General features: G+C 42.7%; 1 protein-coding gene across 1 annotated transcript in view; it reads left to right on the top strand.

The window, feature by feature from the left end:
* The first annotated feature begins 3,816 nt into the window (after window positions 1-3,816).
* Window positions 3,817-15,764, top strand: part of IQGAP1 (IQ motif containing GTPase activating protein 1) — a 100,544-nt gene continuing 88,596 nt past the window's right edge. The window contains exons 1-2 of the mRNA XM_020911254.2: window positions 3,817-3,950; window positions 5,960-6,059. Coding sequence (XP_020766913.1) covers window positions 3,896-3,950; window positions 5,960-6,059 — 155 coding nt within the window. The 5' untranslated portion in view covers window positions 3,817-3,895. The remainder of the gene's footprint in view (window positions 3,951-5,959; window positions 6,060-15,764) is intronic.

Here is a 15,764-nt window from a genome sequence, read left to right on the forward strand (position 1 = left end):
CTATCCGAAGCCAAGAGAAATCTCTATTATGGTGTTTATCTGAACCTATTCTGTTAATATTGTTCCACTCCCATGAGTCTGTAAATTTCTTGAGGTCATGAACCAATTCTGTCTCCAAAACAGCCCATTAGCTCATTTTTGGGGTCATTTAATTATTGTTTACTTATTCTTTTCATATTTACTAACTTTATTGATATATATACTTACTGAAAAAATAATATTATGAGTAGCTTGTTGTAGAACTCTTGGTAAGTACACAGAGGCAAATAAATCCCACACAAATCTGTTGTAAATCCCCATTTGGAGAAACTATTGTTATTATATTGCGTCAGGCCTTTTTAAAAAATTCATATGTACATATGATTTATCTACCTATACTTTTAAAGCAAAAGTGGTATGTTTATTAGTTCATAATGTTATTTTTACTTAACCATCATATTAAAAATATTGATCACCATTTGCCTACCCATTAAAGGAAATAATGTCAACTCATAGTTTTCTACTCTTAATTGACTTGATCTCATGACCCCAGCTGATTGAACTAAAGGCTTGGCATCTGACCCAAGGACAGCCCACCTCTAGGTGGTCAGAGACATGCTCATGGGGTGAAAAGATGAGCTGGGCCAATCAGATGTCCCTGGATCATGGAATTGGGCAACCGACATCCTCAGTGGAGCTGATGATGCAAGGATGCCATGGCCTTGCATCAAATAGAGGTTAGAGTTGTGAGGGAGCAGAAAAAATTAGAATGGAGGAAGCTGGTTGTCAGAGAGAGAGGAGGGTAGAACAGGCCTGTGGCAAAAACCAAGATGCCCAGACGGACAGAGCCATGCCATCAGGCTTCTGTTAGTCTTATTTTTTTCTTGCTCCAGTGTTCTAGTCTATACATGTTTATTATAAATACTTCCCTTTCAGTCTTCTTTCCTCTAAAGATAACAAAGTGGGTTTTTTGAGTTCCCTGGTGGTCCAGTGGTTAGGACTCAGTGCTTCCATGGCAAGGGGCATGGGTTCGATCCCTTGGGGGGGCGGGTACTAAAAGCCCACATGACATGAGGCAAGGCCAAAAACAAGAAACAAAGAAAAAAAAAAACAATGGGTGTCTATTTCTTCAAGTCTGACTGGAACCATAAATCATTACTTATGTCTGTATAGCATCCCATTGTGTGGAGCTGCCATTACTAAGTATAAACCAAGCAAACAGAAACAACCTAGTGATGGGCATTTAAGACTTTTCCAATAAGCATCTTCATCATCAATTTTTTTCATGTTAAAAAATAACTTTGCTACAATATATTCCAAGAAGTAAAATTCCTTGTTTGAAGGATGGCTGTGTAACCACAAAGTTGGACTTCAGAAAGATTGTATCAATGGGGCTCAATCAGCAGTGCATGAGAAAGGTTGCTTTTTCACCCTCTTGCCAATAGGATCAATTAGGTACTGATGAATCTATTTGCAGGGCAGGAACAGAGATGCAGGCAGACTTGTGGACACAGCAGAGGAAAAAGATGGTGGGACGAATTGAGAGGGTGGCATTGAAACATATAACCATGTGTAAAATAGATAGCTAGTGGGAAGTTGTATAACACAGGGAGCTCAACCTGGTGCTATGTGACAACTTAGAGGGGTGCAATGGGATAAGAGGTGGGACGGAGGTTCAAGAGGGAGGGGACATATGTATACTTAGGGCTGGTTCATGTTGTTATGTGGCAGAAACCAACACAACACTGTAAAGCAATTATCCTCCAATTAAAAATAAATTAAAAAAAAAAAGAAAACGTTGGTACTCTGATGTCAGTTATGACCATAATGTACATTTCCCTGAACTTGTTTTCATTGAACAGGCATGTGGATTCTGTCATTAAACAGACCTGAACTTGAGTTCCAGTTCTGCCTGTTGCTGTGTGGCTTCAGTTGAATTACTTAGTTCTCCATTTTCTCATCTTTAAATTGTTGAGATAATATTTCTTTGTTAGGATTATTATAAGGTTCAGATGAGAAAATAAATATAGCATACAAAGTCCAGTAAAGCCTCAGTACATTTCATTTATTTACTTAAGAAAAATGACAATTTGTGACAATTAGATAAAAGCTATTTTAGATATTTGAAACTCAGTGGGATACGAGCTTAAATATTTAATACCTGTTGGAACTGTATGGTTCAAAACTTCCCTGGTAGTCCAGTGATTGAGACTTCTCCTTCCAATGCAGAGGGTGTGGGATCCATCCCTGGTGGGGGAGCTAAGATCCCGTATGCCTCCGGGCCAAAAAAAAAAAAAGCAAAACATAAAACAGAAGCAATATTGTAACAAATTCAATAAAGACTTTAAAAATGATCCACATCAAAAACATCTTTTAAAAAAGTGATTTTGTTTTGAAAACCTTGAGAAAGAACTAATTTCTGGGGAGGGAGGATTGGGATGGGGAACACATGTAAATCCATGGCTGATTCATGTCAATGTATGGCAAACACCACTACAATATTCTAAAGTAATTAGCCTCCAACTAATAAAAATAAATGGAAAAAAAAAGAACTAATTTCTGAATTTGTAACAAATTAAACCTTTGGCCATTTTTTTTTTAATGGAGGTATTCTGTACTTATAGTTTATCCAGTATCTCACTTTAATATTTTAAAGGAAGAATGGGTAAGATGAAAGTTGCTAGAGCAAAAAGCCTGGAGTCAGGTTGTGAAGTGGCTTATTTGGCATGCTAAGGAACTTGGACTATATCCTGAAGAAAGTATTAGGAAAAGACCATAATAAGGAAGAATACGACAGCGTTTGCAGTTTAGAAAGAATAGGCAAGTCACTGCAGGGACTTGGCTGGCAGAGTGGAGAACAGAGATGATGTAATCACAGTGGAGACAGAGACAAAAGCAAGACACTTCAGAAATAATACCAACTGCACATAAGACATGAGACAAGGAGTCTGAACTGGGGCTTCTAGGAAGTCTGGTCTGAGATACATGTTTACAACTCCTCAGCAATTTAAGGTGAACGTGCATAGTTATTTAGAAAAAAAATGGGCAAAGAAGAAACTGAAGAGAGCTGAGGACAGAATTCCGTTGCATACCAATATTTTAAGGGCAGGCCACAAGCTGCAAGGAGAGGAGGCACTCCTAAAAAGGTAAAGAGTTCCCTAAAAGGAAGAACTTGCAAAAAACAGTGGGAATGAATCTAGGGGAAAGGAAATCTGGACAAACACAACACTCCAGCTTTAGCATCCACTTCTCAGATATTAGAGGGGTTAAGCAGTTCAACTCCAGCGACAGTCGGAAGACCTGACGAAATCTGGGAGAAGTTTCGACTGCCAGTATGTGCGGCCCCTTAGGGCAGTTTGGGTCCTGCATGTGTCCACAGGAACACACTGGGCCACTTCAAAGGAGGCCTTCCTTGAGCCCTTTGGTGCAGAAGAGTTTGGTTAGGCGGGAAGGGGAATGGAAGATGCCCACGTTTTTTGTGTCAGGCTACAGACACTGGAGGCATTTCGATAAGTGGCGCGGATAGGGCGGCGGCCTGCGAGGGCAAAGATCCAAGGCCCGGGCGGGTCTTCTCAGTCGAGAGGAGCTGCCAGCGAGTAGGGCTGGCGGGCAGGCTCCGCCTTCTTCCTTCCGCCTCCAGAGGGCGTTGTGGGTGCAGGGAGGGGGCCAGGGGCGGAGCCGGGAGGCTCAGGCCCCGCCTCCTTCCGCCCTCTCCTGTCGGCGCGGCAGGGCGGGGACGCTGGGGCGGGGACGCTGGGGCGGGGACGCTGGGGCGGGGCCCGCGGGTGGGGCCGGCGGCGCGGGGCGGAGCCTCGGGGACCAGGGCAGCCCGCGCACTGTGCAGTAGCTGCCGCCGCCGCCGCCCGCGCTTCCAAGGTCTCGCCGCTTCCTGAGCAGAGACCCGGGCTCGGCCGCCATGTCCTCCGCGGACGAGGTTGACGGACTGGGCGTGGCTCGGCCGCACTATGGCTGTGAGTGTGGGCTTCGCGGTGCCGGGGACCCGGGGCAGGCTCGCCGTCTCCCCGGCGCCGTTTTCCCGGGGGGCTGGCCGGGCGGGTGGGGCAGGGCGGCTGTGGGCCGTGCGGACCCGGAAGAGCCGGTGCGACGGGGTGGCGGGTGGCGAGGCCCCCAGCCCGCGCCCCCTCGGTGTCCGAGGCGGCGGGGAGGACCCCGGCCGCCCCCACGCCTAGTCCCGGGCGCTGCGGCCGGAGGGCCCCACCCAGCGCCTCTCGCCGCCCAGCTCGACCGAGATTGGGGAGACGGCCTAGGGTGAGGTGGCAGGAGGACGGTGCAGGGCGTGTCCCGGGAACCGGAGCCCCGAGACGCGGGCTCTGTTCGGGCTTCGCGGGAAGGCGCTGCCCGAGCGCTGCCTGCGGGTACATCCAGGGTCCGGACCTGCCCGGCCCCAGGCTAGCTGAGAGGTGCGGCCCTGGGCAAGTCACTTCAGCTTTCTCGGGCTTAGTTCCCTCGACAGGATTTCAAAAGTGAAGACACAAAAAAGAAAAAAAGAAACATACCTCTGACTTCCTCATTTTCCGAATCTTATTTTCTGTCCTTGTCCTGGAACATCACTGAACTGCAGGTGGAATAGTTACCGCTGACCAAAGGAGGGCCTTTTGGAGTCTTGAGGGTTCCGATTTTATTTGATATTCTGAGAATAGTGTTTTTGGCTAATTTCACTCGACAATTTTGTGCGACGTGTTATGTCAAATTTGTGACATTAAAGCTGAGTAAGACCAGACCCTGCTTTCAAAGAACGGTTTAATTAGGGAGGCAGACAGGTGTAACTATCTAATGTTAATAAGGAGGGATAGAGATAAAGATGTCATGTGAACCAACCAGGCTTAAAAGGTAATGTGGATGAAGAGGAGGGGTTTGGGGAAGGCAGTAGGAGCACAGATGGGACATTTGAACACAGCCTTGCAGGATGCTGTGCATTGTGACAGGGCAGGGTGGGGCAAGACATGAAGGTGAAGCGGACGAGCGTGAACTAAGTTATGGAAGAGAAGAGCGCTGTGTGTGTTGACTCCTGAGTTGTGTGGAGTACACAGTGGTGGTGGTGGGGGGAAGAGTTACCAAAAGTAGTTGCGGCTAAATTGGGAAAGGCATTGAATGCCAGCCCCAGCACTTAGGCATTTTTTCTGTATCCTGGATGCCTATAAAGGAAGCAGGTTGCTTTGAAGTTAATCTTAGGGGCTTTTGATACAGACCACCTGGGTTTGAATATAGGCCCCCATCATTTATTAGCCTTGGGGCACAGATCACCCAGCCTCAGTTTCCTCATTTGTAAATCATTTGATAATCACAGGATTGTTGTGGGGCTTCCATGGGAGAATGCATGTAAAATGCACAGTACAATTACTGCCACTTAGGTCTCAATGATTGCTGGCTTTATTGATTAATAAAAATGTGGAAAAGTGTGACGTGCTCTGGATTGAGAGTCTGGCAGATAGATCAGCACAAATTTGGACCAAAATCTCAAGTCATATAGTACATATAGTACATGTTCATAATATTGGGGGTGTCCCAGGTTGCTTATCAGTAAAGAATCCACCTGCCAGTGTAGGAGACGTGGGTTCAATCCCTGGGTCAGGAAGATCCCCTGGAGAAGGAAATAGCAACTGACTTCAGTATTATTGCCTGAAGAATCCCATGGACAGAGGAGGCTAGCGGGCTGTAGTCCCTGAGGTTGAAAGAGTTGGACACAAGTTAGCAACTGAACAACTGTAACAACTGTACAATATGTTATTGTACTTAAAGGTACAATAACATAATATTGTACTTTTAAGTAATACCAAGATGAATATATAACAATTGAAAAATGGTTCCTATCTGAGGAAAGTCATTATATTACACCTGGCTATCCACACGTTACCCTAACTCTCCAGGTGACCAGCAGGAATTTGATGCTGTGGCATTCTTTCATCGCTCAGGAAGGGTTACAGAGTCTTGCGCTTACATTCTTTCTTTTATGTTTTAGCTGTCCTGGATAATGAGAGACTTACTGCAGAGGAGATGGATGAGAGGAGACGTCAGAATGTGGCCTACGAATACCTTTGTCATTTGGAAGAAGCAAAGAGGTAAAGACTGGCTGGAGAGAAGATTGGGAGAAAGGAGCTGATACTGTGGGGACAAAGATAAAGATCTCATTGAGTATGTTGTAGGTGTGACTGTGGGAGGCAGGTCGTTTGAAGGAATAAGTATAGCTAGGATATTTTTTTCATAGGAGCAAGTAGCCTTGATTTGTAGTTTATCATGAAACAGTCTGAGGGACACTTGGTTCATTCTCTTCAGTCGTGTCCAGTGGGCACTTATGTATACTGAAGAATTTCCAGGTTTGTGTTGTTTAGTTTTATGCTTATGGTGCATGTTTTGGGCACTACCAGCTATATGGGAGGAAAGCATTTTTAAGGTTTCAAGTTTGGGGCCTTAATGTTTCACTGGTTGTTTACTGATTTTGCTTTATATGTGAATTGGGTCTGTTTTCCCCTTGGTAGTGCTCTGGGTGTATCTCCATCCATTTGGCAATATTCAAAGACTGTTTACCAAAGGCAGTGTCATCTGCTTTCTTTGTGAAGTTAATGTGCAACTGATGTTTTCCATTTTCAGATGCTCCAAGACCTTGTGGTTTTAGAGTGTCGATTTACTATCAGTAGTTCATTTCTTTTGTTCTGGTGCTTGGTTTTTTTTTGCAAGATTGCGGGGTAGATAGATGTAATTACAGATCATGTATCCTATAAGTGAGCTTTGGTGGAAAAGGCCAGCAAGGGAAAATGAGAGGTTTTGTGGTTAAAGTCTAATGAAAATCCAGGAGTTTTCAAAGGGTGCTAATAAACAAGAGTTTTTTGTCTTGTTTTGTCTTGTAAATTTTGAAAATTTTAAAACACTAAGGAAAGTCCAGAGAACAATACAGCAAACATCATGTATTCCAAAACTAGCAAGTGTCAGTCCATCAGATATTCCCCCTTGCTCTAAAAAGGCTCAGTTGGCGTCCCCTTTGTGTTCCTCCCTGATCCCATTCTCCTTTCTATTCCTGGGGTTACCTCTAATATGCATTTGATGCATCTTCTTGAATCTGGGCTTCTTTTCTGAGCTTAAAGCCCTTGCATGAGACTGGGGGAGCGGAGAGGGGATTAATGATGATTTAGGTGGAAAGAATGGTAATAGCACTTGTTTTTCTAAATGGAAGGTTAAATGGAAGGAGGTGAATATGTTATTAGGAAGGGGGATGTTTCTCATGCAGAGTTTGTAAGGAACAAAAACATTAAGTCCTCTGTTACTCAAATTATGGACTAGGTCTAGTTTTGGAAGGTAAAGAATTTGAAAGCTGTAGCTGATATGAAAGACCCCTTGTGCTCTGTGAAGACTTGGTGTCTTTGTTGAGGTGACCTGTGGATGAGAGAAGGGCCCCAACCTGTCTTCCTTCCCCTGTGTGAACCATTTCTGCTTTTAATATTGGATTTGCACAGTAAAATTCCCTTTCTAAAAGAGGGTATTTTAGTTAACATTCCCTTGCGACCACTAATCCAGTTCCACTATTATTATTTTTTAATTTGGCCATGCTTGTGGCTTGTGTGATCTTGGTTCCCCGATGAGGGATCAAAATTGCACCTTTGGCAGTGAAAGCTTGGAGTCCTAACCCTTGAACTGCCCCGGGAAGTCCCCAGTTCAGCTTATCTAGTTCAGCCATCTCATTTCAGTAAGGAAACTGAGGTCTGAATGTCCATGGTCATGTGTAGTTTTCTTGATTGAAGAATAGTTTCTATCATTTTAAACAGTGGTTTTTAACCAGCTGTGTATGTCAGAATTGTCAGGGGAGCTTAAGAAATGTGTCTATTTGAACTTTACCACAGAGATTCTGGTTTAGTAGATCTGGGCTAGAAGGTCCAGATAACTATATATTTTAAAAACTCCTAATGGTTCTGATTGGGCTTTCCTAGTGACTCAGTGGTAAAGAATCCAACTGCCAATGCAAGAGACGTAGTTTCAATCCCTGGCTCGGGAAGATCCCTCTGGAGAAGGAAATAGCAACCCACTCCAGTATTCTTGCCTGGAGAATCCCATGGACAGAGGAGACTGGCGGGCTACAGTCCCTGTGATCGCAGAGTCAGACACGACCTAGTGACTAAACAACAGCAAAATGGTTCTCATGGTCCCCCCTAGTAGAGAAATGAGATTGAAAATCACATTTTAGAACTCTCCCTTACACTAGATTACGGTAGCCTGACTAGGATGGTGTTCTTTACCACATTTTCTTCCTCAAGTGCTGCGCTAGGAAGGCATTTCATTTCCCTCTACTCCAGAGCATGTTCTTTTCTGGCAGGTTTTTTTTTTTTTTTTTTCCTTGAGTAAAAAAGGCTCCCATTTCCTTTAAAATCCATCCAGGAGCCATGATCTCCTGGGACGCTTTTCAGTTGGGTGCTTCTGCATACTTAGGGAGTGATTAAGGCGGTGAGACATTTGAGACAGTCTTGATTTTTCATGCTTTTGGCTACAGGGGAGAGCATAATAGTGGCTTTTTGTCCTTGTACACTCTGCACTCTGGCCCCACATTGAGGAAATGTGCCTGGTTTATTTTATGGAGGCAGTTACAGAAGATCTGGATGCAGTAGTTTTTGTTGTTTAAAGCTTTGATTAGATTATCAACTTCTGGAAGCACCTCTTCAGACTTTACACTGAAAGAGGGCTAGGACAAGAAGCCTGGGGATGTGGTGCTGAGAAAAGGAGACTGGGATACCTGCTGGCCACCCACTGAGGCTGCTGCCTCCCCTAGAGAGTGTCCGAGGTGTGCCACAGGCAGGTCACATGCTCTTCCTTATTAGCTGCAGCTTCAGTTATTAGCAGCAGTGGCGTCTCCTGCCCTGGTGAGCTGGGTTCTGTGTACCTTGTGTGCTGCCCAGGCACCTCTGGCACAAGTCCTTTTTGCCTCTTTGGATTCAGGATTGCCATCCTGTTTCCTTCATAACCTCTACCCCTCCCAGTTTGGAGGAGTCCCAAGGTCTGGAATTTACGGCCACTCCAGGGCCAGGAAGAACGATCAGAGAGATCCAGGGGAGAAAAGGTTCCCCTCTTTAGTTCTATTTATAATACTGCTGCCCCTCCCACTAGTGGCCCCACCTTATAGCACAGTGGCCCCATTGTGTATCCCGGGGCACTGTGCTTTCTCCTGTGCGCCACAGCTCTGCTGTGGGAAGAGAGGAGAGCGTGTGGACGGAGAGAGCATATATACAGGGCGTGCAGGCGGGGAGTGTGAGTGAGAGTATGTTGGAGAACAAGTGAGAGCGTGTTGTGAGTTTAACCTGAAAGGTTAAGTGGGAAAAGTTAGGAGTGAGTCTCTACAAGTGTACACTCTGGGCATGGTTGGGAAATAGAAACTACAGAGATTCTGCTTTACTCTAGTTTCAATACGGAAATTAAGTTAGTGTTCTAATGCAGTGTCATCGAGTTTTATGCTGAGGGCTACAGAGCAGACCAAGGGCTTTTTATTAAGTGAGACTTCTTACATTCTGTATTTATGCTTAAATATGGGCTCATTTTTATTCTATTGCCTGTTCTGATTGGGCTTTAGATTTGTTTTGGCTTAGCAGCAGTTGTACAGTGGAGATAAAGAGCATTTTTCACTCAGTTGAAGGAGGTGAGGTTTAAATATATGAGATGTGGTAAGTGTTCAGTAATAGAAAGATCAGAAGGTTCAGGTGAAAAGAACTGAGAAGGGAATGTAATATTCTGCAGGGGAGGAGAAGGAATGAGTAGGACTAAAAATGGGAGGAGATCCAGTTAGGTTTAAGGTCACAGGAAGAAGGCTAATTCCAGCATTTCCCCAAGTTTGCCAGTTTAGGATTCCTTCTTTCAGAGGCTTGCCCACACACCCTTCTGAGCCCGTCATGGGTCTCCTTCCTCTTGCTTAAGTCAGGGAGCAGAGCAACTTCTCCCCCCGCTCCCCCAAAGTGGGGAAAAGGGAAGGCTGTGGCTGGTTGGAGACTGTCAAAAACCATGTGATGTTAACAAGAGTGTAACACTAAATAGAAGCACTTTACCTTCCGTAATTAAGGGGCGTTGAAAAAGTATCTTGCAAAGAAATCAGTCATTGAGAACAAATTCTCTTTTGTATGTATGTATGTCTTTGTTGCTGGCATTGAATATTTTCCAGATCTCCTTTCCTGTAAGTGGGATCAGAATTCCAGTTACATCTGGATGTATCTAGGCTGGTACACTGCGATCATAAAAAGAGAAATTAAAGGCGTTTAACTAGAAGCTTGCCCACCAGCTTGGAGAATTCCCTTAGGGAGGAATATCACTTAGAGATTGGGGAGGGTAATTTTTAGATTGACCCAAGCTCTCTTTTCACAGATGAGAAAACAAATATAATTGTTTGATGAGGCCCAGTGTGACTAAGGGGCCACAATAAATGTAGCTTTGTAGTGGTACTTTCGAAGTACAAGCTGGATGCGTTCATGTATTTATGATTATCAAGGAGAAGTATGGGGCGAATTTGTTCTTAAAATGGAGACATAGATGAAAGTCTCATTTTTTCTGAAGCTTACCTAGTGCAACTGCCTTGGACAGACTCCATGGTAAGAAGTGTGTTGCTGTTTAAAAGTGATAAAACTGATTCAAACTAAGAGTGCCTTTTCATATTATTACAGTGTTACAAATCAGCAGATATGTTCCCAGCTAGGCCACATAAACCTTGCCTACAGTGTAGCTGAGCCATTTAGTAAATTTACAATTTGAGAAATGTAGACAGTAATCTGGTATAAATTAGGCAGTCTACTAGTTATTAGCTGTTGTGATTACTAAGAAGAGTCATATGACCATAGTCTCATAATACTTATAATTAAGTAAAACAAATTTTAAAAGCCTGAATAAAGCATCTTTGAAAATCTTGACTGTTGAAATACTCGAAGTGTAAAGAATGAGGACTTTCAGTTTTGGCAGGTGTGAGTCTGATTCTGGTCTTGCAAGTTTCTTAACCTTAGGGGGCAGAGCCCAAGTTTGTACTTTGCAGAATGCTGTGCATTTTAAGGAGTTGAGGTGAGTGTTAAGTGCCTGGCACAGTGTCTGAAGTACAGTAGGAACTCAATAAACGTATTCTTTATCCTGGTCCTTGGGAAAAAGCAGATTTAATATGAAGATGATGAGGCATTCATAAACTTTTCCGGGGAATTTTCTGGGTACTTTCAAGATTCTCAAGGTTGGTAGCTCTAGTTTTTTCTCTTCAATCTTAAGCTGCTGTCTGAAAGAACAAGAGGATACTTCTAGGTATTGGAGGGTGTGAGAAGACTTTTCCTTTTTACATAATGCTTTTCCATATACCTAAAATGCTTTTTGAAGGCAGTGGCAACCCACTCCAGTGTTCTTGCCTGGAGAATCCCAGGGACGGGGGAGCCTGGTAGGCTGCCTTCTATGGGGTCGCACAGAGTCGGACACGACGGAAGTGACTTAGCAGCAGCAGCTACAAAATGCTTTTTACAATGATCATGAATTTTATAATGAAAAACGAATGGATTAAGAAAAAGGAAAAACTGTGAATTCCTTGGCGGTCCAGTGTTTAAGACTCTGCACTTTTACTGCGGAGGATCCAGGTTCAATCTCTTGATTGAAAAAAGAAGAAAGAAAAAGGAAAGAGTGTCCAAGTATATAGTTTTTAGATAGTGGTAATCACAAATTTTGGGCTTCCCTGGTGGATCAGACAGTAAAGAAATTTAGAATTTGTAATTGCTGTCTTAATTACTATTTTTATTGGGTACATGATGTCTGTTATTTAGATTTATTCCAAAGTTATATTGCCTTAATTTCTGAAATGATTAAACGTTTGCCCATATATTTGTTTATTGTTTGTTTTATTATGCAAATTATCAATGGCGTTTGTCTGTTTTCTAGAGTTATATTGTTGATTTTTGGATGCTTATGGGTATCAGGCTGTCGTATTACTATATTTTCTCTTAATTTTCCATTTTATTATTTCACTGTATGGAGGTTTTAAATTTTATGTAGTTTAAGTGTTAATCTTTTTGCAATTTCTGCTATCTAGTTTAATTTCTGTAAGGCTTTGCTAAAATTTGAAGTTTTCTGTTAGCTTTTCTATGATTTAGTGATTTAATTTTTTGTTTTTTTTGTGATTTTTTAGGCATCTAAGTCTTTAAATTTCATGTTTCTAAATCATTCTGATATTATTTAAAAATAATCTTTATACTATGTATTAGCAATTGATATCTACTATGTCATATATTGAATTACATATAGTTATCTTTCTAGGCTTATTATTCTGTTATGGTGAACTGTATTTCATTTTTCTTAGAGAAATGTATGACTGCATTTTTTATATTTGTTATTTAGAAACAACATTTGAAGCTAGCTTGATTTTTAGCTCCAAGACAAGTAACATTTTAAAAACACTGTTTCACAATTTGGAACTTGTAACGTTCTTACTTCTTATAAAGTGTCCTCATGTTACATATTACAGTTGATACTGGCTTAGTAATTTTGCCTTGAATGCAGAGAGTCTTCTCAACTTATATCTTCATATCTTTTAAATTTATTTTTGCTCTTGGAAATTGTTATACCTTTAATAATCGGTTCTAATTTAGTAGTCTTTCTTGGGGGTGCCTGTTGGTAGGTTAGATATCTCAGTGTCTTATGGCTGATCTTGTTTGTTTAAATCTTCTGTTTCACTAACTTGGTTTTCTGCCATCTTGATTTTTCCTCTTTGAGTCTGTTAATGGTGGTTGCTTTGTCCTATTGCAGTGTTCATTTTGGCCTACTAACTCCTTTTCCCTCTCTACTATTGTTAATAGATCAAAAGGTCTCTGATTTGGCTACAAACTCCTTCTTTCCACCTGAAAAGGATCCTGTATGTATCACTAAATAGTGTGATTAAGGATCCTTTGCAGATGGAAAAACGGAGTTTGTAGCCAAGAGTTGGTTACTTTACCAGTTCCCCTTATTTTCACTAAGTGTTGGAGTGGTTATGACCACAGGAAATTGGTGTTAACCGGTTTGTTCGCCAGTCAAGGTTAGGAAAGTTTGGTTGGGCTAAGTCTTGGGCCGTTAGTTTGACCTCATCTGACATATTTCTTCTGGCCTTAGATGTCAAAGCAGCAATTGTTCATATGCCTTGATGTTCCCCAATTTAAGAAACAGTAAAAATATACTTGAAGGCCTAAGTTGGCATGTTTTAGGAATGTGATTTTCTGGCTTTGCATGATACTTTGTCTCTTAATTTCTGCATGATTCCTTCTGTTTCACAGTTTAGCAATTTGGGGATACCTGAAGGATCTGTTTCGAATATTTTTAAACTGTGAGGTATTTGATGTCGCATGGCTGTTTCCATCTGGGGCTGCTAAGTAAACCCTTTCACAGGAAGTATTTGTGTAAGAAAGGGCTAGTAGGCAAAGTGAGACCATCCGGAAGTGATTCATGCGACTGGGGTTGTTTGTTTAAGTTGGGACTTGGTTGCCTAGAGACCGTATCTGAGCAAGCTGAGTGAAGTGCCACATGAATGCAGAGGTTCCGTTGCCTACCTGATCGAAAAAAGACCCTGCCATTTGATTTTTCTTCTGAAAGACCTCATAATCTCATTGATCCCTGTACTTTGACTGTGTATGAATCAAAAAATCTTAAATATATAAATGAAAAAATCTGGTTAAAGGGTTTATGTTGAAGGGAAAATCTACTTGCTTAAATCTGAATGTTTAAAATTTTTTCTTTTAATTTGTGATAGGAAGAATTAACTTTTTTCAGTGTTTTATTGTAGAAACTTTAATACTTCAGATACCTTTACACCAGCTAAGAGGTAGCAAAACAACCCCCACCCCCCAAACCAAAAACCAACCCTGCGGTTTGCATGGACAGCATGATATGCAATATTTTCTGTTTGCTAGTGTCTTCCCCCCTCTCCCTCTTCATCATCATCATCATCAGTATCATTTATTCTGCACTCATCATGTACTGGGTACTATGCTAAGCCCTTCATATGTGTTGTCTAGTTAGCTGTGCTTGAAGTCACGTGAGGTGCTTATTCTTATCTACACTTAACAGAAAAGAAAGCAAAGTGCAGAGAGCTTGACTCACCATCTCTTTAAGTGATAGATCCAGATTCCAGGCTTGGTGAGGACTCCAAAGCCTTTGCTTTTCCCTGGTCCAGTCTCTCACTGCCGTACCACTTGTGCTTCAAAATCTAATGCCAGCAACAGTAGTTACCAGTAATTAAGCAGAATGATGGTGTGTTGTGTGTTCAGATACTAAGTCATCTCCAACTCTCTGTAACCCCATGGACCACAGCATGCCAGGCTCCCCTGTCTTTCACTGCCTCCCAGAGTTTGCTCAAATTCATGTCCATGGAGTCAGTGATGCCATCTAACCATCTCATCTTCTGCCACCCTCTTTTTCTTTTGCCTCAGTCTTCCCCAGCATCAGGGTCTTTTCCAATGTGTTGACTCTTCGCATCAGGTGGCCAAAGTATTGGAGCTTCAGCATCAGTCCTTTCAATGAATGTTCAGGGTTGATTTCCTTTAGGATTGATTGGTTTGATCTCCTTGCATACAACATTACAGTGAGATAGGCATTGTTTTTATTTTAAAGAGGGACAAAAATAAGTTGGTATCACATATTTCAAGGTCACGTAGCTATCTGTGGAACTCAAGCCCACTTCTGTGTGACACTATCACTACTGCTCTCAACCTCTACTGAAGGGGCAACGTTTTAAGTCCACAATTCAGTCAGCTAGTTCCCAGACATTAAACAGCTTCCTGGTGTCAGGTGGGTGAGGGAACATAAGCTGTTTCTAGCTTCTCATTGCAGAGTCTCTTTTACCTGCTTCATATAGGTGATCTCTGTATTTGTCTCATGTATTTTTGTGTCTAACAAATTGTCAGACTCTGCCTGTATACTTTTTCTTAAAAAGCTAAAGATAATGACAGGCATACATGAGTAACTGCTGATTCTTGATTGAGGAAAAATTTGTGCCTGCATGCTTATAAGGAATGCAGTACTCATTAAGTTAAGTGATTTTTTACAGGGGTCTAGAAACATAACTTGGGACTTCCCTGGAGGCTCAGTGGTAAAGAATCTGCCTGCCAATTCAGGAGACTCAGGTTTGATCCGTGAGTGAGAAAAATGCCCTGGAGGAGGAAATGGCGCCCCACTCCAGTATTCTTGCCTAGAGAATCCCGTGGACAGAGGAGCCTGGTGGGCTGCAGTCCATGGGGTTGCGAAGAGTCAGACACCACTGAGTGACTAAACAGCAACAACAGCAGCAACAAGAGACATAACTGGTCTGTGATAAACTTGTGTCTGTTTAACTTTTTTGACCTAACTGCTGCTCACTAAGATGGCCTCCCGGGATTGGAAGTAGACGCAGTAGAGGTCCCATGGTTGCATATAGCAGCTCTGGGGAGACTAGAGAGAGGGCCTGGTTAGTTTTCTTCTTCCTAACCCAGCACCTCTTCTCAGTTCAGCTCAGAAAAGCTTTCCTCCTTCCCAGTTGCTTATTTTTTCAATAGTGACCTCATGCAGACAGGAGTGGCATTGGAAATTGCCTTGGACAGTTTGGCAAGAATTGTATTTTTTGGTGTTGTGGGTGGAGGAAAGGCCTGTCTCCAGGCCTCTATTTCTTCCTTACTCCAAATACCTTCCTGTTGACTCACTGGAAATCCTAACGAGAAGCAGAAGGAGCATCGGAGAGGCGGCTGCCAGCCCAGGGCTTGGCTTCTGTCGGGCTAGAAGTCTGGGGACTCAGAGGACTCTGGATTTAAGAAAAATTGTGAGACTTTTGCAATGGAAGG

This window comes from Odocoileus virginianus, chromosome 16 (assembly GCF_023699985.2).
Source record: "Odocoileus virginianus isolate 20LAN1187 ecotype Illinois chromosome 16, Ovbor_1.2, whole genome shotgun sequence".
Lineage (NCBI taxonomy): Eukaryota > Metazoa > Chordata > Mammalia > Artiodactyla > Cervidae > Odocoileus > Odocoileus virginianus.